The 25,911-nt window shown below is 43.5% G+C and overlaps 1 protein-coding gene across 8 annotated transcripts in view; it reads right to left on the bottom strand.

Moving 5' to 3' along the window:
* Positions 1-1,317: 1,317 nt before the first annotated feature.
* BIRC6 (baculoviral IAP repeat containing 6) overlaps positions 1,318-25,911 on the bottom strand; it is a 237,943-nt gene continuing 213,349 nt past the window's right edge. For all 8 annotated transcript variants that reach the window (XM_075862828.1, XM_075862827.1, XM_075862825.1 and 5 more), the window contains exons 71-74: positions 23,773-23,850; positions 17,049-17,237; positions 2,746-2,880; positions 1,318-2,164 (exon numbers count right to left, since the gene is read on the bottom strand). In XM_075862828.1, coding sequence (XP_075718943.1) covers positions 1,985-2,164; positions 2,746-2,880; positions 17,049-17,237; positions 23,773-23,850 — 582 coding nt within the window. In that variant the 3' untranslated portion in view covers positions 1,318-1,984. The remainder of the gene's footprint in view (positions 2,165-2,745; positions 2,881-17,048; positions 17,238-23,772; positions 23,851-25,911) is intronic.

A 25,911-nucleotide genomic window follows, 5' to 3' on the forward strand; every position in this document is an offset into this window, starting at 1 on the left:
AGTATGTAACCTAAGAAATTAGTAAAGGACAGAGATAGACATACCCCAAGAACGTGCTCAATGACCTGAACAGTACAGCTACATGAAGCGGCACCTCATAATGGGTGCAGGAGCCTAGGTGGATACTGTGGTTGTGAATTTCCATTTAACAGCATATATTTTGATGGAATACATGTCCTGGTCTTACATAAAACACTTGCTATAAATGGTCAGATATGTAGAGATAACGTTACATTGTACGTGCATAAAAGAAAAAAGTAACTTAAAATTAAATCAGATTTTTTTCTTTCTTTAAATTTTGTGAAGGCTCTAATACAGCTATATTACAATGTGGCCATTAAGATTGCCATGGTTGCCAGCTTGTAGGGCTTGAGATTCGGCTGTGTTTCTGACCCCAATTTATCATCTTAGAAGGGGTCTATGTTGTTAATTTCATATTAATAGTGTCTCTCTGATTCCCTTTGTAATATTTTATAAACCTGTAATATGTTGTACTTTGGTACTTTTCCGTCTTTTTTTTTTGTATTGTTGAACATTTTTCAATAAAACATGCAAAAAAAATTAATCTGATGATTTGCTTAAAAATATTTTTTTCTATTGTTTTCCATTAAAGAACTAATTTAGTAAGGAAGAGTAAAATCTACAGATCAGGATACTTCTCATAAAAATTCAAGAAGGATCTCGCTTATGAGACATCAGTCTATTCTATAAACCAACCGTTTGAATTAATACAAGATTTCTCCTTGCACATTTGCTGTAGGGTGAATATGAATGAATGAAATTGCTCTGAAGCAATGTTAAAGAGGTCAATAGAAATGATGCATTAACAAAACAGTAAGTAACCGACAGGTTACCGTGAACCATGGATAAACTAACAGAACAGATGGAAGAAGTATATGTCCTCAGGAGAAATATAGATATATGGATAAAAATAAATCCTAGATATATACTACGACAATTTGTGTTTTTTCAGCTTAGTCCTATACTTGTTTTTTACAGGAAGTGTTAATGCGACTTACAATAGATCATATTTTAGGTTGCTGTATCACCACTAATAATGATAACTTAATAGGGATTACTGGATATGGCGATCATTTTGAACATTACTCCACATCAAGTCCGAAGAAACGAATAAAATTAAGAATAACTTAGTCATTCATGAACTTGCATGTGTAATTTTACATCCCTGGGGAATGCAAATATGTAATATTTAATTAGTGAAACGTACAGACACAAAACCATCTATAAGTCACGTGCATTTGGTGACACAACCCAACAGAAACGAAGAAATGGATGAATCTAGAATGGAGCAGGAACTGAAGGTAAAACCATGTCCATTTATTTCATGTGCATCAAATAAAACAGACTGAAAAATTCAGTCTAACAAGAGCAAGACTCCAGTTCTAGGGGCTCTGCCATAGTAGATTTATTCTTTAAAAAAGAAAAATGTACCAGTAATTCATTTATTAGGGAGCATGTCTGTTTAAAGTTTATTGAAGAATTGCAGGAGTTTTCTGTAGAAATCAAAAAATGAGAATGAAGGTATGGCCAAAACCTATCAAATTCTGTGAAAATTTGCAGTCTTTAAATAGTTATAGTAATAAGAATGACCAATATATATTCTTTGTTACAACGCCCTCAATCTATCGGTGTAAAAAATAACAAAAAAACAAAACATTCAGTAAACATTCTTTCGTAAGGAACATTTCCCTTATTTCAGTGATTTCACCATTTTCTTGTTTACATTTTGCTAAACATACCAATCAGTGGTTCTCACAATTGAAAAATAAAAGCACAAAAAAAAAAAAGAAGTTTACACTCTTTTACAGGTAAAAGATCATCTTGAATTCATCTGTATAACCTTAAGGGCATAGAATAGTTTTAGCTTCATCAACTATTACATAATTAGCTTCTTACATACAATTATGGACATATTTGGCTGTGCTTCAAAGCCTGTGTGTGTAAAAGTCCATGCCAATGCAGATCAGAATTTGAAGTCACCAGGGTTGTCTTTACTGCTGCTGGGTTTGACCTGGTCGTGCAATGAAGCCTCCTCGCAGCTTGCTGTGGCAAGGCATTTTTCTGTAGACTCATCAGCGTCTGGGTCCAAGCCTTCGGGGCACTGGAGCTTTAAGAGCTCTTCTCGGAGCTGAGCCGTATGTCGCTGCACAGAAAGCACAAGGAAAAGTATGGTCAGCATGTCGTTGTAATAAATTGTTCTCTCCAGAGCCACAGTGCTGCATGGAAGTTGCTGTGTGCACAAAACCTACTCCAAGGAGCCCCGGGGACCCCCTGACATCAACAGGTAATGGGACGTGCTGATCATGCAAGAGGAAATTCTCCGAATGACTTACACAATCCCACATGTAGGTTCACTTGAATAACTAGAAGTCTAGAAATGTTTAGCATTTGGTTGCACAACTTTAAGGGGTTGTACAGGATTAAAAAAACATGGCTCCTTTCGTCCATAAAACAGCACCACAACTGCCCATAGGTTGTGTTTGGTTTTGCAGCCACACAGCTCCTTTGAAGTGAATGGGGCTGAGTGGCAATACCACACACAACCTGCGGACAGGTGTGGCACTGTTTTTACAAGAGAGCATCCATGGTTTCTCTAATCCTGTAAAATCCCTTTAACAAGCATCATTTAGTTCATTCTGATCGGTATTCAATATGTTTAGAGGGTTATCCGCTATAGGTACGGTTTGGGCTATGAGCACTTTATGGACAATTCAAACAACTTACCTTTAATGCTGCGGCATGGTGGGACATCGTCCTGCCGACACGTTTGTCACTGCTGAACTGCTGAATATCTACTATCCAGTCCTCACACTGGGCCATGATCTCTGCTCGCTTCAAGTAAAAGTGTTTATGAACCACCTAGAATGTGGAAGAAAATATTAATCGTTCTATCTGATCAAACCTTGAGAAAACGGTAAATAAATCCAACATTATTAGTGAGATACACGTCAGATTAGTTATGGTCAAAGCCTAAGCAACCCAGTGACCTAATGGAACCCAGGCATAAACTACAGAATACATAAAAAAAGGTTGAACCCTGTTATATTACATTTATGTGCTCGATAAATGCCAATATTACTACAAGTACTAACAAAAAAAATGCTAATTCCTAAGCAGAGCGAATGCTCCTTCATTTATATCTAGAATAACCTTCCTATCAATATTCGTTTCCACTTTAAGAGCCCACAATAAAACGTGAATAGTCTGAGCAGTCGCAACCACAACCTTAGTGTCTCATTTTGCCATCGGAGTATCAATTAAAACTGTGGGATACTTGTTTACAGAAAAATAACAGATTCTCAAATCTTCACCCTTGACACAGACTGACGGTACGAAATGAAAACAATTACACAAATGGCGGTATAATTAATGACATGCGGCTTCATTTTACGAGGCGGTATAAAGGACGAGATAAAAATGAAAGTCTATGCCAGTGGAATGCGTCTCTGACAGGAAAGCTGAAGACGATGCCACAAGAATCATCCCATTAACCTGGAACATTGAAAAACACTGCAACCTCTGCTCCGATACACAACCTGCACATGACTAGACTGTAAAGTCCAAGCTAAATATCCAGTTATCTAGAGAACGGCAAACAATCCGCTACACTGTTGCCAATGGCTTAAGAGATCTCATAATGCTACATATGGCGTCCTTGCTGGTTTTGCCATCTTCTTCTTGAATCTGTAGGACTACCGCTGTAGAGGATATGGGAATTTACTTTGTACTGTCACCCTTATCCCACACACTGGATGCAGTCTACCAGCTACAGTCTTTTCAATGGGGATGTATCCAAAGCAACCAGTATATATCCTAATCCTCAGACCGTCAGCAACATGCAAATGTGACACTTGTCTCCATCTTTTACTGCCATATTCTTCACGTTGTTGTAAAATCAGATGAACCTCTTCAAAGTGATGCCTGAGGTTTGCACAAGTCTTTACAATAAAATGTTGTTATTAAAGGGGCTCTACTTTACATTACCTCCATATACCCTTACAAGAGTAGGTTATGTGGGACCCATTGTCTACCTGTGGAGGACCCAGCGCAACCATTTTTTACATGGATGGCCCATTGTGTGGAAATGAGCACTTGGTGGTCTCTTGCCTAGATGATAACAACCAATGAGCAGAGTGTTTGGGGACCTTTCACACAGGTAGGGATTGTCCAAAACGAGAAAAAAAAAAGAGCCTGCTTTTATTACCCCAGAAACAGCGTCAATCTTGTCCATGGGCTGTGTCTAGTATTGTAGCTTAGGCCTATGCAAGTAAATGGGGCTGACCTGCAATACCACACACAGCCCATGGACAAAGTGGCACTGTTTCTGGAAACTTTAATCTCACAGCAAAGCGTATGAGGTTGACATTCTAGGTAATGGAAGCATTAGAAAGCTTAATCATTTTACATTTTATTGTGATTTTGCATAGAATGCAGAATTACAGCAGCCTATAGGTACAGAATATATCAGCAGAAATGGTTTTTCTCTTTGTATTTAGGGTTAGGAAAACACAAGTAACGGTTGCAGCACAATTTGGCCTAAGTATGGGGAAAACTGAGAATTGGTGTGACTGATTCTAGAATGCCAAGATACCAGACTAAAGGATGGTTTCTAACATCCTATCAGTTCACAAGTTTTTGGAGTGATCTTTCTTAAAGTACAGCAGAGGTCATCTCTAGCGACTCCTGTTTCAAGTGCACCTTGTCACTGGTCTGACAGACCTGTAAATATCCGAGGAGAAAAAAAACTAGACATGTTCTCTCCTTGGCTGTATGTACTAATAAAACAGAAAAGCATGTCTGAACGTAATGCTGAGTAGTGACCCTTATAATTATTCTGGACATAAATCAGTGGCGAGACTACGTATTTTTAGATCCTTGGAATAAATGTGTGCCCTTTTCAAAGTCAGACCTGACAAGAGAAGTAAAATAGAAGGGTTATGTGATTGCGGGAAGCAGGACGAAGAGAAGAAGTAAATATCTGTAAGCTGAGCCGCATCTAGTCTGTGGAGAAAGACATTACGCTGCTGCACTCTGAAGTAAAAAGCATTCACAGGTCACCATGGCCTAAATTGACGGCTGCATTAGTATTGAGCATCAATGCGGCGCATGTGTACCCTTGAGATGTACTGCCAAGTATCTCCTGGCTACATATAGTAAGCGAACAACTCCATATCTGCTGATAGAATATAGATCACATCAGAAATGTCAATCATGAGTAAGTGATGGTGTTGTATTTATGGAAAAAGACACGTGATTTCATGTAGTATAGCTGTACACACATAGAAATCGCATGCTTCCGACTCTGGGATTTTCCTATGGGACTAGAAATCTAATTTTCCTATCTCGGGAACAAGGACTCGGGAACAAATCGGGCTAAATTCATAAGAAGTCAATTTAACCATGTGTTTTTGAACTAAGGGGGTGGGGAGAACTATACAGGCACAGGGAGCCTTCCATACTCTGGGTCACACGATTCTCCTTTAATTATGGGTAAGTGCATTTAGTGGATCAATAGGGACACTTGCTACTTTTTTAGGAACACTAGTTGCCTTAGGCAAATGGTCTAACGGTCTGGTTTGCTGTACTTATTGCATTTGCATCTTATTATTTTTCATAGATGTACCCTGTATAGGAGCAATTTCGATTATCAACATAAACTGTATACTTTGATGTAATGTAATATTTTGTTTAATATTGATATTTGTGACTTAGTCAAGGACTCATTTTTAGATTCTCTTCTTTGTAATTCTGTGTATTTATTATTAATAAAGTTATGTAATAAAAAGTTTTTTACATGTGGATATATACGGACTCTCTTTCTCTGGTTTATTACAGGGAGAACTTGGTTCATGATTCATTATGTGCTAGGAGTAGGGTCTGATCCTTGTATCCAACTCGACAGTCCCTTTCCAAGACATTTGGGCCAATTTCCTACCCCCTTATTTTCTAATACAGTAGTTCCTCTGGAGGGGAGAGTCTCATATAGGTTCTCGCTAACCCAGAAGCAAAGGTAAGGCCCCATAGCAGCCACATGGTCTACCGCTTACATTCACAGACCAAAAGCAAATATTTTTTTTAAAAAATACTATACTAAATTGGTTAAATAAAAAGTAGACAGATACAGTGTAGGTAGTTGGCCATCACGAATAATCATTCGCATAAAATTCTAAAACTATGTGTAGCTGAAATGTAACCAGGCATTTCGGACTTAGTGTTTAGGCAACTGAAATTGCACATAAGTTTAGTTTCGATTTATTGTGCGGTCGACATTTCCCCTTATACAACGTTCACCACAGGTGGAGCACCCAAAGGCTGTCCATACACAAGATAAAAGATGGCTGAAATGAACACGACCTGTCTGCGAAACTGTAATCGCCAGGTTGGAAAGTTCTGACGATCATTTGCCACTTTGCGCAAGCCCCAGTTTAGTTGGCCAGTTAAGCCTCTTCAGCTACTGGTGGGATCATCGTACGAACGATCGCAGAGACGATTGAATGGCAATTATAATCTTATTTGTATGGCCGGATTAATGTTTAACAATTCCCTTTTGGACAGGACTTAAGAGTTTTCTGTAAATAAAGATTAATCCCTCTATAATGAAAAGTTCTGCAACTTTCTAATGCCTCGTTTACATCTGCTTCGTTAATTCCGTTGTTCTGCTCTGTCAGAGGAGCAAATCAACGAAAATACCAGAAGTGCCCGTTCCGTTGTACAACTGATACCATCGGCGCCCAACAGAATCCATTGGCTAATGGGCTCCTTCAGGTTTAGGTCTTTGCGCTATGGCTTCCTGTATTTTCAAGATCTCTGTTTGCAGAGAGAAAATTAGTGTTGATTTTTCTAGATGATGCTGAAAGAGATAAGGCCATGTTCTATAGTAAACACCCTGTAATAGCTTATTAATGCAAATACAGAGGGGATGCTACTCCATGATACTGTACTGCACTGAATTGTCCACTAGGAGACACTAAACAAATTTTCGGAATGCTGTTCAGTTTTTTATGAAGAGGGATGTCTGGCTTAGAAAACCAACTCTCAAATACTTTCTTACTATGTACTAAATCAATAGAGTGGGCTCCCTTATTTAGATCCTTTATTAGCTAGAAAAAGCATCTCTCTCTGGAGGATCCAGCACATGTCCAGCTTCACATTGAGGGACCTAACAAACAAAAGGGATTGTCCACACCTTAACTACCAATGACCTATATATCGGTCACGATCATGTGCTAGTTCCTGCTCTGAAAAGGAAAACATATCAATCATTGGGATGTTATATATAGCCTACCGCAAGTGCCAGGGTTGGAGATGACTTTGATCCCGCCAGTTTAATCATTTAGATGCCGCGGTGAATAGCGACTGCAGCATCTAAGGTGTTTGACAGAACAGAGGGAGGGGGCCTAACAAAGGTCCCCAGGTCTGTCATTGGTCTATGCCTATTAGGCCATGCCAGAAACACACACTGAAAGGAAATAATGCTTTAGAATACAATGTATTCCAAAGCATAAAACAAACAATCAACGGATTGCTGCCTAAAGTCTCCTAGTGTAACGAAAAAAAATGTTTAATAAAAATTAAGTTAAATTATTAGAAATAAAACATCTTTCACAAATTAAAAAAAAAAATGGTTTACCTAAAAGAGTGACATATTAGGAACTGCCGCAATCGACCCGTTGAATAAAACATAATGCATTAGTTATACCAAACAACTGAAAACCCCCCCTATAAAAAAAAGGTCTGAATTGCTGTTTTTTGCATTAAAAAAATAAATAAATAAAAGCTAAAAATCGATAAATTATATGTACTCCGTAATGGTGCAAATAAAAAAATACAACTCGCCCCACGAAAAAAAACAAGCCCTCACACAGCTACATTGATGAAAAAATTGGTCATTTAGGTTACACAGGCTTGTTCATCAAGTGGTTAAAGGCATACTTGCCAAAATTTGCATGCCCATAGGTGGGACACTTAAGCCCCCCCCCCAGTCCGCCAGGGAAAAATCCCACAAAAAACAGGACATTTAGGCCCCATGCACACGAACTTAAAAACGCCCGTAATTACGGGCCCATAGACTTCGATTGGCCATGGGTACCTTCCCGTAAAGCGACTTACCTGCAAACGCTGATGCTGCTGCAGAATCAACTGTAGCCTCTGGTGCCGATGTGGCCGACACGATGCAGGACCTGTGAGTGACGTCACAGCGTGATCTCTCGAGAACACGCTGTGTGTCTGTGCACTGCCAGAAGCTGGGCGTTCTGAAGAGAAGTGGATGATACTTCTCGTCAGAACGCCCAGCTAGTAAAAGTAGTAAAAACGCCCCGATGTACGCACATAATACACGCCCACTTGGACTTTTACTTTAAACACGCCCACTTGGACTTTTGCAAGCCTCATTTGCATAAATACAAAAATGGCCATAACTTGGCCAAAAATGCTCGTTTTTTAAAAATAAAAACGTTACTGTAATCTACATTGCAGCACCTATCTGCTGCAATAGCAGATAGGGGTTGCAAAATCTGGTGACAGAGCCTCTTTAATGAACAATCCCTACTTGTAGGGACATTTGGCAATAAGCAGATTACAGTGTTCCCATGCTGGGACACTCAGCGCTCAGATGTAAACTGTGGGGAAACCTGGCAAGAAAAGGCCTTTTTACACAGGTCAATGATCAGCTCAACATGCGCACATATAAACACTAGTTTCTGATCATTGTCCTGTGTAAACTGTTATGCGGCCCCAAAAAAGATCAGTAGTCAGAAGTACCTTTCCCTGTGAAAATGTGCAAATGTATGGGGACATACGATCATATTTAGGATTGTTTTCCCCCCATACATTTCAATTATTGCTCTGTTTAAATGGAGAAAATGAGCACCGTTCGATATGCTGTGTTGTCGCTAATTTACCAGGCAGAAAAATCCACCCGTGTACAACGACCCTCAGTGTTCAATATCCCTGCAGGGAAATTAAGCATCACACAGTATTCATTCATAATGTGTTTTCAGTGTATGACAATGAACTCTGGCCAGGGCCAGCCTTAGGAGTGTGCGACCTGTGCCATCAGGGCGCATCACTCCAGCAGGTGGAAGGGGGTGCCTTCCCCTGCTTGTGTTTCAGAAGCCCGGGCCCAGCAGCTGCCTTTCCACCTGGGGGGCGCTTCTCAGTGGCATCACTACCACTGTAGCAGCCAAAGTGGCTAGTACTAGCGACACTAGGCATGAGGGCGCCAGTGCCACCCCACCCATGGCTGTCGGCACCGCTAGAAGCGCGGTGGCTGCTACAGCGGTAGCGACACCATATTCAATAGCAGGGGGTGCCGCGACACTTCTCTGAACCACAGCCATGCTTGCTTTCCTCCTCACTGCGCGAAATGCATGTGAGATTTTTTGCAGCCTCCGTAGATAGCACCGTCCCCCTTCCTGTAGATAGCGCCACTGTAGCTGCCTGAAGGAGCAGAATCCCCCTATATGGACAGTGACATCAGGGGCAACTTCTTAAGCTGAATCCCCGGCCACAGCGTTGCCGGCGCGGTAGCTGGTGATTCAGCTCCAGATGAAGCCCCTGACATCACGGTGCATAAATGGACAGACGTCCGGGGCTTCTACTGGAGTGGAATCCCCAGTCACAGCGTTGGAAAGAGGTCAAGCGCTCCGTCCAGGAGCGAAATACCTGGCCACAGGGGAATTCCACTCTTTCAATGAGCTACAGTGGCGCCATCTACGGGAGGGGGGGTCTGCCCGGCGCACCTACGGGAGGGGGGGCCTGCCCGGCGCACCTACGGGAGGGGGGGCCTGCCCGGCGCACCTACGGGAGGGGGGGCCTGCCCGGCGCACCTACGGGAGGGGGGGCCTGCCCGGCGCACCTACGGGAGGGGGGGCCTGCCCGGCGCACCTACGGGAGGGGGGGCCTGCCCGGCGCACCTACGGGAGGGGGGGCCTGCCCGGCGCACCTACGGGAGGGGGGGCCTGCCCGGCGCACCTACGGGAGGGGGGGCCTGCCCGGCGCACCTACGGGAGGGGGGGCCTGCCCGGCGCACCTACGGGAGGGGGGGGCCTGCCCGGCGCACCTACGGGAGGGGGGGCCTGCCCGGCGCACCTACGGGAGGGGGGGCGCTGCCCGGCGCACCTACGGGAGGGGGGGGGCTGCCCGGCGCACCTACGGGAGGGGGGGGCTGCGTGGCGCACCTACGGGAGGGGTCGCTGCGTGGCGCACCTACGGGAGGGGTCGCTGCGTGGCGCACCTACGGGAGGGGTCGCTGCGTGGCGCACCTACGGGAGGGGTCGCTGCGTGGCGCACCTACGGGAGGGGTCGCTGCGTGGCGCACCTACGGGAGGGGTCGCTGCGTGGCGCACCTACGGGAGGGGTCGCTGCGTGGCGCACCTACGGGAGGGGTCGCTGCGTGGCGCACCTACGGGAGGGGTCGCTGCGTGGCGCACCTACGGGAGGGGTCGCTGCGTGGCGCACCTACGGGAGGGGTCGCTGCGTGGCGCACCTACGGGAGGGGTCGCTGCGTGGCGCACCTACGGGAGGGGTCGCTGCGTGGCGCACCTACGGGAGGGGTCGCTGCGTGGCGCACCTACGGGAGGGGTCGCTGCGTGGCGCACCTACGGGAGGGGTCGCTGCGTGGCGCACCTACGGGAGGGGTCGCTGCGTGGCGCACCTACGGGAGGGGTCGCTGCGTGGCGCACCTACGGGAGGGGTCGCTGCGTGGCGCACCTACGGGAGGGGTCGCTGCGTGGCGCACCTACGGGAGGGGTCGCTGCGTGGCGCACCTACGGGAGGGGTCGCTGCGTGGCGCACCTACGGGAGGGGTCGCTGCGTGGCGCACCTACGGGAGGGGTCGCTGCGTGGCGCACCTACGGGAGGGGTCGCTGCGTGGCGCACCTACGGGAGGGGTCGCTGCGTGGCGCACCTACGGGAGGGGTCGCTGCGTGGCGCACCTACGGGAGGGGTCGCTGCGTGGCGCACCTACGGGAGGGGTCGCTGCGTGGCGCACCTACGGGAGGGGTCGCTGCGTGGCGCACCTACGGGAGGGGTCGCTGCGTGGCGCACCTACGGGAGGGGTCGCTGCGTGGCGCACCTACGGGAGGGGTCGCTGCGTGGCGCACCTACGGGAGGGGTCGCTGCGTGGCGCACCTACGGGAGGGGTCGCTGCGTGGCGCACCTACGGGAGGGGTCGCTGCGTGGCGCACCTACGGGAGGGGTCGCTGCGTGGCGCACCTACGGGAGGGGTCGCTGCGTGGCGCACCTACGGGAGGGGTCGCTGCGTGGCGCACCTACGGGAGGGGTCGCTGCGTGGCGCACCTACGGGAGGGGTCGCTGCGTGGCGCACCTACGGGAGGGGTCGCTGCGTGGCGCACCTACGGGAGGGGTCGCTGCGTGGCGCACCTACGGGAGGGGTCGCTGCGTGGCGCACCTACGGGAGGGGTCGCTGCGTGGCGCACCTACGGGAGGGGTCGCTGCGTGGCGCACCTACGGGAGGGGTCGCTGCGTGGCGCACCTACGGGAGGGGTCGCTGCGTGGCGCACCTACGGGAGGGGTCGCTGCGTGGCGCACCTACGGGAGGGGTCGCTGCGTGGCGCACCTACGGGAGGGGTCGCTGCGTGGCGCACCTACGGGAGGGGGGCTGCGTGGCGCACCTACAGGAGGGGGGCTGCGTGGCGCACCTACAGGAGGGGGGCTGCGTGGCGCACCTACAGGAGGGGGGCTGCGTGGCGCACCTACAGGAGGGGGGCTGCGTGGCGCCCCTACAGGAGGGGGGCTGCGTGGCGCACCTACAGGAGGGGTTATAATATATTACTAAATATTATTATACTGTATGAAGGGAACTAAATGGGCATTATACTGTGTGGGGGCACTATACTTTTTTATGGGGCATTATTTTATGATGGGGTGAGGCACCAAAAGATAATTTTGCATGCAGCGCCGTCTATCTGAAGGCCGGCCCCTGACTGGCCAAGAGATGAGAATGCTGACCATAGAAACACCCTTTATTACCTCAGAATATATGGTAATGTGTTTTCTAAACTGGACAACCCCATCCACTAAAAAGCTGCGGCTGTAAAATTCGAAACCTTTCATATAACATTTTTTTTTTATGCTGACCCGTCTCCAGATATACGTCGTATTATTTGCTATGGCTTCTCTTCATTCTATTTTATTGGCAGTGATTGGGATGTAATTATGTATCGAGTTCACTTTGTTTTCTGCGAATTGTTATGCTAGTGATAAGTTATTCTCTCTCCATTATGGAGAAATATGTAAGGCATTAATAAGTTCAACAGAAATTACTTCAATTAACCAACGTTTATCTGGATTATAAATCTCCCCCTTTGATAGGCAACATGACATGAGAAAGTTGCTATATTTTTTCTGCTAGTCAGACTAAGTCTAAGTTGAATATTTTTTTTTTTAAAACGCGTTTGCAATATTTCATATTTCAATTTACTTGGTTGAGCACTTTCTAGGAAGAGGGGCAAGTAGTTATCAATTATACCTCAGGGAAGATATGAACCACGGGAGTTCTGACACTCACGTACCCTTACACTCAATTAGACATGTGAAATTGCCCAGGAGAATTTATTGCTAGTGTCAAACTAACTTTGGTCATGGCATAATTACGAACATTTACTATAGGCAGAGCGCATAAATAAAAACATGGACCGGTTATCTTAATGTGAATCGCAAAAAGAAAAACTACATACAGTGCAGAAGCTCGGTCATGCCTGTCTTATGTTCCCTACTACATTTACATATGAGTTAGGAACAAAAGCATATTGTGTAGCAGGCTGTAAAACGTTCAGATAAGAGAGGGGGCGCAGGGAGCAGAAGTACCATGCACACGTATTTCCTATACATCCAAAACAGTAGGCCAATACCAGTTACATATACAGGCGCAGTGCAGGGTTTGAGGGGGCAGTGCATGAAACAGGGATTCTGTCTGGTGTTCTTGGATTTGTCATGAATTGTCCCCCTTAAAAAGATAAACTTTTATAAATGGCGATTGCCAAAAAATAGGGAAAATTTTATATTTTCATTAGCTGGTTATTGCACACCAGTCAGGTTGTGTGGCCAGGAATGCCTCCTATTACAGAGGTCTAAATGTATTTCAGGGGACACCCATGACAGAAAACTAGCTTGGTAGTCTGGACCGAATTCTTTGACAGTATTCAGGCTGATTGTTTTGGACTGCCTGCTATGACAGCATACTGGCTTGGTAGTCTGGAGCGACTCCTATGGCAGTATTCAGGCTGTGTATTTTGGACTGCCTACTATGACAGCATATTGGACAGGTAGTCTGGACCGCCTCCTATGGCAGCATTCAGGCTGTGTATTTTGGACTGCCTACTATGACAGCATATTGGATAGGTAGTCTGGACCGCCTCCTATGGCAGCATTCAGGCTGTGTATTTTGGACTGCCTACTAGGACAGCATACTGGTTAGAAAGTCTGGCCCTCCTCCTATGGTATTATTCAGGCTGTGTATTTTGGACTGCCTACTGGGACAGCATACTGGCTTGGTAGTCTGGACCGCCTCCTATGGCAATATTCAGGCTCTGAATTTTGGACTGGCTACCATGACATTATTCTGCCTATGTAGCCTGGAGAACAGCCTATAAGAGCTTGTTTTGATGCATTGTAGAGCAGAGAGTAGATGCCCAGAAATGTGAACAGATGGTCTAGACTACTGAAAAGCAATTAAAGGGGTTGTCCACTTTCTGAAAACTGATGACCTATCCACCGGTTAGGTCATCAGTATACGATCGGTGCGTGTCCGACATGCGGACCCCGCACAGATCCGCAACTCCTGCTGCTTACATGCACCGGATGTTTGGAACGGGATGAAGAATTTGGAGCCAGAAGCAGACGGCTCCGACCACTGCATGGCGGCCATTCGGCAGAACTGCCGCTCTGCTCTTATTCACTTGAATAGGAGCAGATCTGCAATACTGCAGCTCGGCCGCTATTCTTTGACCGGAGCCATCTGCTTCCGGTAACATCGTCCGGCGCCCCAAGGCAGCCGGAGTGGCAGATCGGTGCGGGGGTCGGACTCGCAGCGACCACATACTGATGGCCTATCCAGTGGATAGGTCATCAGTTGTCAGAAAGTGGAAAACCCCTTTAAAGAGGCTCTGTCACCAGATTTTGCAACCCCTATCTGCTATTGCAGCAGATAGGCGCTGCAATGTAGATTACAGTAACGTTTTTATTTTTAAAAAACGAGCATTTTTGGCCAAGTTATGACCATTTTTGTAATTATGCAAATGAGGCTTGCAAAAGTCCAAGTGGGTGTGTTTAAAAGTAAAAGTCCAAGTGGGCGTGTATTATGTGCCTACATCGGGGCGTGTTTACTACTTTTACTAGCTGGGCGCTCTGATGAGAAGTATCATCCACTTCTCTTCAGAACGCCCAGCTTCTGCCTGATCACTGCTGTGACGTCACTCACAGGTCCTGCATCGTGTCAGACGAGCGAGGACACATCGGCACCTGAGGCTACAGTTGATTCTGCAGCAGCATCAGCGTTTGCAGGTAAGTAGCTACATTGACTTACCTGCTAACGCCGAGGCTGCTGCAGAATCAACTGAAGCCTCTAGTGCCGATGTGTCAGACACGATGCAGGACCTGTGAGTGACGTCACAGATCTGCACTGCCAGAAGCTGGGCGTTCTGAAGAGAAGTGGATGATACTTCTCATCAGAGCGCCCAGCTAGTAAAAGAAGTAAAAACGCTCCGATGTACGCACATAATACACGCCCACTTGGACTTTTACTTTTAAACACACCCACTTGGACTTTTGCAAGCCTCATTTGCATAATTACAAAAATGGTCATAACTTAGCCAAAAATGCTCGTTTTTAAAAAATAAAAAACGTTACTGTAATCTACATTGCAGCGCCTATCGGCTGCAAAATCTGGTGACAGAGCCTCTTTAACGTTATTATTAATTTATTTTTACAGTTATTTATCAGATTTTAGAGTGAATCTACACATTAAACAATTCCAAGCTAATGCATTACTATAAAAAAAGTATAAGCCTGTATCGGCACTATATAGACAGAAGTATACGCTGGGAGTAGATCACAACGTATAGCTCCGGATGCCACTGTATGGGCATAGAAAGCAGAGATGGGAACAGCACACCTCATAGCTCCTTTGACTCCTATGGTGCGCACTGGAATAAACCATTGATAATTTATTTCCACCTCCTGAGTGCTGCCTACCTTCTTTATTCTACTGTATAGGCACAGGTTATACGAAAGAGGCAAAAAGGACACTCTTGGCATTCATCGGGTGAACGGGGCTATGAATATGATGTGATGCAAGCTTTTGCGGCACATACGCCAAGCGCACACTGCATACACAGTGTGAATTCAACCTGACCGTCATTAAGATCATTGTCTTTGAGTGCACAGCTGCACATAAAGATATCAACTAAAAAAAAAACCCTCACAAAACTATAAAACGTGACTGCATTTAATAAAAAAAAATAGTTAAGTCCCTGTATTCAGAATATATGAATTTGAAAACTTGACAAATTTATTTGTGAAATAAAATTGTTATCCAACAGTCAAAGTATATTTCCTGTGGGAAATGTAGTGTAATTTAATGTCCGACTCGTGAAGCCTGTGGTTCTGCATTCAGCAAAATGTATTCCCATCAAATCCAGTTCACAGAGGCAGGCAGCTGGAGAGACAAGCACTTTGTAAAAGTCATTATCTGCTCACAGTGAGCAATTGCCTCACCACCAGGCTATATCCATCTGGATTTATCTCACTCCTCCACCTTTCTACGGGAGAGGCCGGGTGTCAGCCGCACTTGTACAAGTTATTAAGACAACCAGCAGTACAGATGGCAACAAAACAAAGTGACTTGACTGAGCTGGCCTCCGCACTCCCCATTTACATGCTGACAACCACAAACACAGAGCGCCATTACAAGACACTACTTTGTAATCTTTTCAGCACATTCACACCTCATTATCCGCTAAGTGCTACTGGCTTCAAATGTTTTCTTGCTGCTTCCACCACCATGAAACGACTCTTGGGAGTCCGATGTGTTGGAGAGCCTTGGGGCCATATGGAGTTCGGTATGAATGGTTCTGCTAATTCAGTCTTGATTGCGTTAACCCTAAAGGTCATTTAATACCTTCAAAAGTCTATTTTCAGAGCACATTACCGCAATCCCCATTTTATGGGTCCATAAGCAGGAATCAAAAACCCAGGCTAAAATGTCAACATATTTTTAAAGTATGTGTACAATGCATCAAGCCGAGGACCCATCTAAATGCCACACCAAACCCCCACCAAAAACACACAGTGACGTGGTGACATATGTAGCAGGTACGTCATGTTCTACCTATTAGACTGCAGTGTCGATCCAGAGGAAAGCAAAAGCAAATCATTCACGAGGCAGTAGACAGATTTTACCAATAAGATCCAATTGTTTTGAAGGGCAAAAAGGAGCAACTGAGCTGAATATTGTCTTCATTCCTATTGAACTAACATACATGTTTGGTCGTGTATATGTAATGTGAATGTTTTTGGATGCTCAGGGCTTGGGCTTGAGTGTAAACTTTAAAATGAGTCCCATCTCTACTCATAGCATGACATTGGCTTTGTTGAATACAGCTCTTTCCTCAATAAGGCCTCAAGAACATGGCAGAGCACACGGCAGGGATCACACAAATTTTTTTTTTTTAGCGGAGTAAAAAAACCAAAAAAACAATACAAATCCCCCCTCCCACTTCTCTACTCCCCTACACACCAAACCATCGGCTGCTTGTCTCCTCTCAGCCAAAGACCGTTTTTCAATGGCTAAAGGAGAGGTGGGGTAATTGTTCAGCCTGAACGGTTACCACTCCACTCCTTTCCATAAGAATCATGCCACAGTTCACCTCTCCCTTTCCTAGTACCACGTTCAGCCTCATGTGTAGAAACCAGCATGATTTAAAAGCGCAAAAACGTTTGTGCAATGACAATAAAAAACCTCCACAGACTACAACAATAAATCAAGTACATGAACCATTGAAACTTACCTCTTTAAAACACGGTGAAGGATTCCTAACTTGTTCTAGCATGGCCCACTTGACTGTAGCCTGTCTGATATTCCCATCATATTCTCTGGAGCTCTGCGTGCCACTTGGTGTGCCTCTTGATCGCTCATATCCTGGCTCATTAAAGTATGGTTCAGATACAAGGATAAGGGACTGGACAGACACCAATACCTGCATAACAAAGAAACATTAACTTTTACTACAATAATTACAGATATATACATGATGGAAGACAGTTTTAAGACGGAGAAGGAAGGGGTCAAATGAGAGGTACAATATTGAGAGAATGGTAAAAATGGAAAGAGAGAGGGAGCGAGAGAGAGAGGGGGGGGGGGAAGAGAGATACAAACGTAACTTTTTTCCATTTTGAATGAATACATTTCTTTGTAATTAAAAGAATAAAATAATTCTTCTGTATTCTCTATTTTCTTGGAAGCATTCATCTTACCTCCGACCTCTCATACTCCGCTTACCTAGTAAAGCAATAGGTTTGGGGAAAGTGGCAGGTCTTCGTCTGCTTTATCTCTGGCTGGAAGGGTGGTAAATACCTCCCCGTGATTAAACTGGATAATATACCTTGCGCTGTTGTGAATTTAATATAGAGCAGCCCGGTATAGCGCCACCCTCTAGGTCACCTAACATAACCAGTAAATATGTAAAAATACCCTGCGCTAAATACTGTACACAGTAGCCATCATATCCTCCATCTCTGTCTGCCACCCTACCCGTCCTCACGTTCTAGCAACGATCTAAGACTAATATCCTCTGTAATGCAAACCTCCCACTCCCATCCTTTAGACTTTTCTCGTGCTGCATCAGTCCTCTGGAACGCGCTACCCCAGAAAGATTAATTCTAACATCAACAGATTTAAGAGTACCCTGAAAATATATCTTTTTAGGCAGGCCTATTACATTTCCTAATCGGACTCCTTTTCCGTGAAACCTCCCACCCCCCTATTACATTAGTCCTCAGGCGCTGATCCCTTCATTCAGCTGTATCCCCCACACTCCTTGCACGCTGGTGAGTGGCTCATGCACTACCCTATGTTTATAAAAATGGCTGGACCATTTGGACAAGCACTTTTTACATTTTGTGTCACCCCAATTTCCTAAATTGTAGGCTCTTGCGAGCAGGGTCCGCACTTCTCTTGTTTGAACTATTACTGTAGTAACTATGTAATGTCCCCTCTGAATTGTAAAGTGCTGCGGAATATGTGGACGCTATATAAAGATCATTATTATTATAATCAATGGTCATATAATACATTTATATTCACAGATTAAAAACATTACCAATAAAATACAAGAACTGTTCCAATATATCTTTGTAGGGGATCCTCTTTAAAACTACGCTATTGCTTCCGACAAAACGGCGGGTCCGGTGCACAACAGACGCAAACGGAAACCATGGGCACCGGCTCCGTCACCATTGAAATTAATGGTGATGGAAACGAAAACCTCTTGTTTCCGTTTGTGTCTGTTCAGGGTCCTGTTCTGACCCAAAGATCCGACGGAATGTCAGAACTGGACCCCAATGCAGACGTGAACGAAGCCTTACCAATATGTATGCGGCAGTAGGTTTATTTGTGGTTTAAAAAATTATTCCTGGAATATGTATACAACACTAGCAGTCAGTGTTTTCCTCTGTGACAGCTCACGGACCTATGCAACTCAATGGGGCTATTCAGACATGCGTGAGTTTTCACACAGAGAGTGTCCGTTGCGTAAAACTCACTGCATGTCCTATTTTGCTGCGTTTTTATGGCTCACGCCCCCTTGATGTCAATGGGTGCGTGAAAATCACGAACAGCACACTGATATCTTCCGTGTTCCACGCACCATAGAAAAAAATAAGAAACGTGAACCAACACGGACAATCACTGATGTCACACGGAACACACACACTGATGCCACACGGAACTGCAACTCAAGAAAAACGCTTCGTTTTTTACAGGCGCAAAACTGACACGCTCGTGTGAATAAAATGTATAAATAAATGAAACATGAAATGGAAAGGCCAAAAGGTGCATATAAGCTAGTGTCAAATATTTATATTATATTTAAAAAAAAGCATAATGCAATGTCATAATTCTATATGACCTATTACTACTGCCTGTGCATATAATATGCACAGGCATAAGTTAGGGCATACCTAAAGTATGTCCAAACATGTAGAAGAGAAGAGGAAATGGATCCAGCGCTGGTGTTGGTAAAACGGAAACTTTTTCCAAGTTTTATTGAGTCTTGTTAAAACAGGATCAAAGGGATGATATCCTGGCGTGCAGGGAGAGGTTTCAATGATATGTAGAGCCTACGCGTTTCAGACGCCTCCTGCGTCCTTATTCATGGCTTGTATTGACTAACTGACATGTGTTACTGGATTTTATATCCGGTCTAACATGTGTGTTTTGATTGCGTTCCAGGTCACGTGGATCCCCTGGAACGCAAACAGGAACTAAAGCACGGCCCGATCTCCGATGTGTGGGCGCGGCACATCCTGGGCTAATTGATGGGTAAGTTATTTCATTTTGCATATAGGATGACAATACCCATGGAATTAATCCGAATACTGGGACCTTGTTGTCAGATATCTAGAGGACAGCAATTATTGTCGTTGTATTCCAACATAGGATTTCCGTTGACATAGCAGAGACAAGAATCATGTCCGGTCTAACATGTGTGTTGTGCTTGCGTTCCAGGTCACGTGGATACCCTGGAACGCACACAGGGACCGAAGCCCGGCCTGGGCTCCGATGTGTGAGCGCGGCATGTCCTGGACTAGTTGGTGAGTAAATTATTTGTTTTTTTTATGTAGGATGACTATATTTATGAAATCAAATTATGTGTCAGGACCTTGTTCTGATATATCTAGAGAAAGGCAAGTATTGTTAATTGTTTTGCGGCAATACAAATTGTTGACCTCATGGGAGTAGGGTCAGTTATAGTTAAACTGGATATTACATTAGACCAGACAGTCAGTAGTATTATGTCCAAACATGCATTATTTCAGGAAAGCCCTAGAGGCCTTTGTTGAGCACAAGGCTGTCCATATAAAACCGGAAGTGCTGGGAACCCCAATGCTGGGGCTGGCGGGCAAGTGACAAAAGGAAGCCTCCTTCATTTGTCAGCACCATGTCTAGCATTGAAGGGGTTAATCATGGTGATCACATGCCTGTCTATTGACTCGCTGCTACTGGACAAGGGTAATATCGGAATTAAAAAGATGGAGAGAAGGGGGAATACTAGAAGGCGGTGAGAGGAGGAACAGGAAGACAGTTGTTCAAGTCCTTATGGAAAAAGGTACAGTCTATTAGGAGGTTAATAGTCAGTGCTAAGACGGGAAGCGGTTAAATAGGTTTTCACCAGCCAGAACTATGGAGCCAAGTCCTGGAATTGGGTTGTGGTTTGTTAAAGCTACATGTGCTATTTTTTTCTTATGGTAAATATGTGCACTTTTAATGATAACAAATTCCATATTTCACATATATTGAAGAGGCTTACATAGATTGTAGGAGGGGTAATTAATTTTTTTTACATTTCTAGGGCTGAAAGCAAAATTATGTATGATTTGTTTTACACTTGCTCCTAATGGAGTGAATTCAAATACAGGAACGTTTGTTTCTTAATAAAAATAGAATATGATATTGTCAGTGACATCTTCAATTGGCTGCGTTCTAACTATCTCGTCATCAGACCCAATTGTAGATCAGATATATGGGATAAGACATTATTTAGGACCATTGAATATATAGTAATAAAAAGAAAAACACACCCCCCCCCTCAATATCACGAATATTAGATTTTTGTATTGTAAAATAATCAATAAAGCCCAGAAATGTGTTACTTGTTGGTTGGTGTCAAAATATTTGATAAAGAAAGGCACATTCAAACCTCATTTTCTCTTGAAACACTTCTAAGAGATAGGAGAGGATCTAAAAACATCTTCATACGCTGGACTGAGGAACTGAATATTTGATTAACCCTATGATCCACGTCCAATGATGATCTGAAGCACATTCTACAGGAGTGGCCCAACGAGACTTGTAGACAGATAAACAGGCATCCGTTTTCCTTCTATATTTTTAACCTATTCATTTCTAGGTTTTGTGTTTCTTTAACAATAACGGTCAGCACCATCACTAGTCAGCGATGCAGTCAGAAATATGGATTACCTACGCAGTTGGCATGTGAAAAGTATGGGAATAATTCATACCCTGGTATAACAAATTATTCCAAATTTGGAGCAAGACAGCTGAAGTCTTAAGCTCTTCTTCCAGACGGCTTGGGGGGAGTAGAAGTCATCATTATGAGCAGATTTCTGGATAGACAGCTGTATGTTCCAATATGATATACATACTAAAGTGCTATTAAAATGAGGGAATAGCAATCACTGACAAATTACTCATTCGGGCCCAATTTGTTTTTCAGTGTAAAGCAATGAATGTGTGGGGCTTTACACATTATCATTCATCAGATTTATACTTGGTCGATGCCCTGCTGGCTTTCACTTACCATGTGCATAGAGCAATTAAAGAACAAAAATTGTGTTTACATAGGGAAATGCATTGTGTGTTATTCTTTTAGAACCCAAAGTAAAATAGAGGTTTACTATATATGTAAAAATCATTTAATATGCTAAAAAAAAAAAGTTAATACACTTAGCTTACTGATTCTGCAATGTTCCTACCCGAAATCTTCTTGTTTACAAACTACATAATAAGGCGACGATACATGACTAAACCCCACTGCGTGAAGTCAACTTAGACGAAATGTCACAGCGTCGAGCCTAGATTGGCTGCTGCAGTCACATGATGTGACTTCACACGGACGTCACGTCATTACATATAGTTTTTAAACAAGAACCACCGGGATTGGAAGTGCGAGAAGGGCATATATTCAACAAGGAAAGTATATTACAATATTTTTGCTTTCAACATAGTATACATACTTTATTTTTACATCCTGGAAAACCCCTTTAAAAAGGAAAAAACAAAACCGTCCAAACTGATTTTTTATTTCACCCACAATGTAATGATGGGCTTAATTTATTGTGCGTTCATTGCTTTATCATCAAAAACAGCAACAGATCCTAGCACAAGGGAAAGATGAACATTTCCCAAGGGAATACTTCCCTTCTGCTGGGATGCATTCTTAAAGAGCCTCTGTCACTAGATTATAAGTGCCCCACCTCCTACATAATGTGATCGGCGCTGTAATGTAGATTACAGCAGTGGATTTTATTTAGAAAAACGATCAATTTTGACCTATTTTAGATTTATGCTAATGACTTTCTTAATAAACAACTTGGAGTGTTTTTACTTTTTGACCAAGTTGGCGTTGTAAAGAGAAGTGTATGACGCTGACCAATCAGCATCATACACTTCTCTCCATTCATGTACTCAGCACATAGTGATCTTGCGAGATCACGATGTGCTGTCACTTACTCACACATTAACTTTTCTGAAGTGACTTGAGAGCGAATAGAAATCGCTTCCAGCCAGGAGGTGATGTCTATTCACAATCCCGACATTTTGCTAACGTTTGTGTGGGACTTACAGCACAGCACATCGAGATCGTCCTGGCTGGAGGCAATGTCTATTCACTCTCAAGGCACTTCAGTAACGTTAATGTGTGAGTGACAGCACATCGTGATCCTGCAAGATCACTATGTGCGGAGTACAGGAATGGAGAGAAGTGTATGGCGCTGATTGGTCAGCGTCATACACTTCTCTCTACAGCGCCCAATTGGTCAAAAAGTAAAAACACGCCCAGTTGTCTATTAAGAAATTCATTAGCGTAAATCTAAAATAGGTCAAAATTTCTTGTTTTTCTAAATAAAAACCACATCTGTGATCTACATTACAGCGCCGATCACATTATGTAGAAGATAGGGCACTTATAATGTGGTGACAGAGCCTCTTTAATATGACGAAAAAAATCATGGATGGGAGAACAGACCTCCCAAAAGCAGTGTGAAGTATGCCTAGGATTACATGCAGCTCCTTAGAATGGTTGTCCCGTGACAACTCCTCTTTATATTGAATAGGAAGGTCCGGCTTTAGATCCCCCCATTGATCAGCTGTTCTTAATGGAGATAGCTTTAGCAGACCACACCTTTCCCCTGCAATGGCAAGCTATTCTTACGAGCTGCTGTGCTTGGATAAAATATTGAATCTGATAAGTGGGAGTTCTGGAGTTTGGCCCCCACCGATCATACATTTATGCTCTAAGGATAGGCTATTAACCCTTTGAAGAGGCCACCCTTTTCTCCTGACAAACAACCACTTTAGTTTGTGTTAAGAGGGACTTCATAAATACAGCTTTTGTGTTTAAAGAAGACCTGTTATCTTTCCCAACAGGTCTTTTTTTTTTTTTTTTAAGTAAATACTTGTATTCCCCATGAAACAATACTGAAAAATGTTTTCTTAGAACTCTGAATGGTTTCATTCCTCCGTTACTCCTCCTTCAAAATAATGAATAAATGGACAACTGGGTGTTACCAGTTGGGGGTGTGTCCCTACACAGTATGACACTGTCCAATCAGAGCCGACAGAGTAAGAATTAAGGACACACACCCAACTTGTTTTTCAATACAAAACACAAAGTAAAACTGGCGGAATTGTGTTGATGAATCTCCCCTTGGCTTTAAGTAGAAGATTATGAAAAACAGGAGAATTGCGCAAATTATAATTTTAAATATAAATACCTGCAAAAAACTTGATGTCTGTGGATTCCATTTCTCCTCTGGTCTCCCATGCCAAGTGTTCAGTATGCTCAAACAAACCTTAAGAAGAAAAAGTACATTTAAACATGAATAAACATATTGGATATGTATTTACTGTAATGAAGAAGACAATATTATTGTATGACAGGACTGTACCGATTTTACACAATGACCGTTTTCTGTGTGGCCGAATTTACGCCAAATGCATACATTACATGAGCTCCAGTACCTGTCATAAATCTTTGTTATATTTTTCTCCATTTGAAAGTACAACAAATTGCGCCCATTTTGCCCGTGGGAACCCGGTTGACCCTTTTTATAAACACACACCAATAGGTCTTAATAGTTTACATTTTAAACACGCTGAAAGCATAGCCCTGACTTATGCAACAAAGTTGCCAATTGAATTGCATTGTTAAAAAAACAAGTATGAGATTCCCTTGTATTGAAAAGCACAATGTTCAATTCAGTTCAAATTGGTATAGCAAGATATACTGGCAAAAGGCTTGCCAAATGGATACTTAATTGGCATGTGTCAGCCCCATTAAACCATATGGGCACGTTTAGTGTATACGTCAGGAGCATTACCCAATGTATTGATCCAAATATAGGAAAACACTAGGCGTGAACATAACCTAAGGGTTGTCAATAGATTTGTGACCTACACAATACATATACTTCAGTGTCCCACTCCCCTTTTTTCTTTGATGTATTCTCGTGCAATACAGATTTACATATCGGATATAGGCCAAAAATGTTGTGTGAACAGAGCCTAAAATGTGATTGGCACACTGAAGTGAACTGCTAGATGAGTGGCCATTAATGTTTTTTTTATTCAAATAGTTTTTAAGTTGAGCTTTAGCTTTTAACATTACAAAAAAGAAAAAGAAAAACAAGGTAAAGTTAAGTACCCGCAACTCTTCACACTCTCTCCTGGTCGTCTTATTTTAGCAGCTGCACACCTTTTCCATTACGGCTTCCCTAGCCTACTAGAGCTGACAGAGAGTTGATACAATAAACTGCAATTGCAGCAAGATTTCCAAGAAATTTATCCCTGGATAGCGGTCACCTGAACATTAAACGCATTGTCAGCTCTATTTTTTAATTGGTTTGTTAAAGACTTGAAGGCCTGCTGTTCTGGAGACACCTCTACGGTGCCGCTACTCCCTGTAGCTCGGCTCGGTATAGTTGAGGCATTTCTAAATTTAGCATTACATTGCATTTGCAGTCAAAAGGTTTAACAGAAAGCGTATAGTCAGCAAGCGGGCTGCAGGTGCTATATTTGGACAACTCAATCTTGTTAAATGAAGAAAATATGTGGAAAATACAAAGCTACACATCATTAGGAAACCCGTGCGTGTGTGAATAGGGGCAGGGGAATGGTGGTGTGCAGAGGAACCATTTCTGTCAGGAGAAGAAAATCTTGTTATATAACATAGCAGATTCATTCTACTGTCTGCAGTGCAATGACCCTAATGAAGAATGTCACAGTGTTATGGTTTTATTATCTAATAATAGCGCCTCTACTCTTCTACCCAACATAAAGATAAGCCAAAAGCACGGAAACAGTTGAATGTCCTAATGAAAAGTAATTGTAACGCATACAGTGCCATGGTGTCATACGGTGCAGTCATACTTTGTTCTTATAACACAGGATCACACAGATTTCAGTTACAACTTTATAAGCTTTACAATGAAGATGGTAATTGTATGATTAGCGAAATGATGTCTCATTGTAAAGAAGGCAGTAGTCCATTTAATTCTTGATGAAAAGTCAACTATTTCATTGAAAGGCTATATACACCTTTGACAGTCTTTTTTACTTTGATAGAATTGTCCATCAGTGTGATTGTTGCAACTTCCTAAATATATTTTATTAAAAATAATTTTAACTTTTTGAGATACAGCTGCTTTGTATCCTGTGTACAGAGCGGCTGCATCTTGCACTCAAACCTGTATCTGGCAGGTCAACTTAGATGTGATCGATTACAGGTGGATCCTTTGTGTCAGAGACAATCAGGACCTGCTGTCACTAAACCTGTCAGTCCCGCGCACCGGCGTCATTCAGGTCTTAGCGAACGATACAGCTGCTCTGCATACAGAATACAAAGCAGCGGTATG

This window comes from Rhinoderma darwinii, chromosome 4, assembly GCF_050947455.1.
Source record: "Rhinoderma darwinii isolate aRhiDar2 chromosome 4, aRhiDar2.hap1, whole genome shotgun sequence".
NCBI lineage: Eukaryota > Metazoa > Chordata > Amphibia > Anura > Rhinodermatidae > Rhinoderma > Rhinoderma darwinii.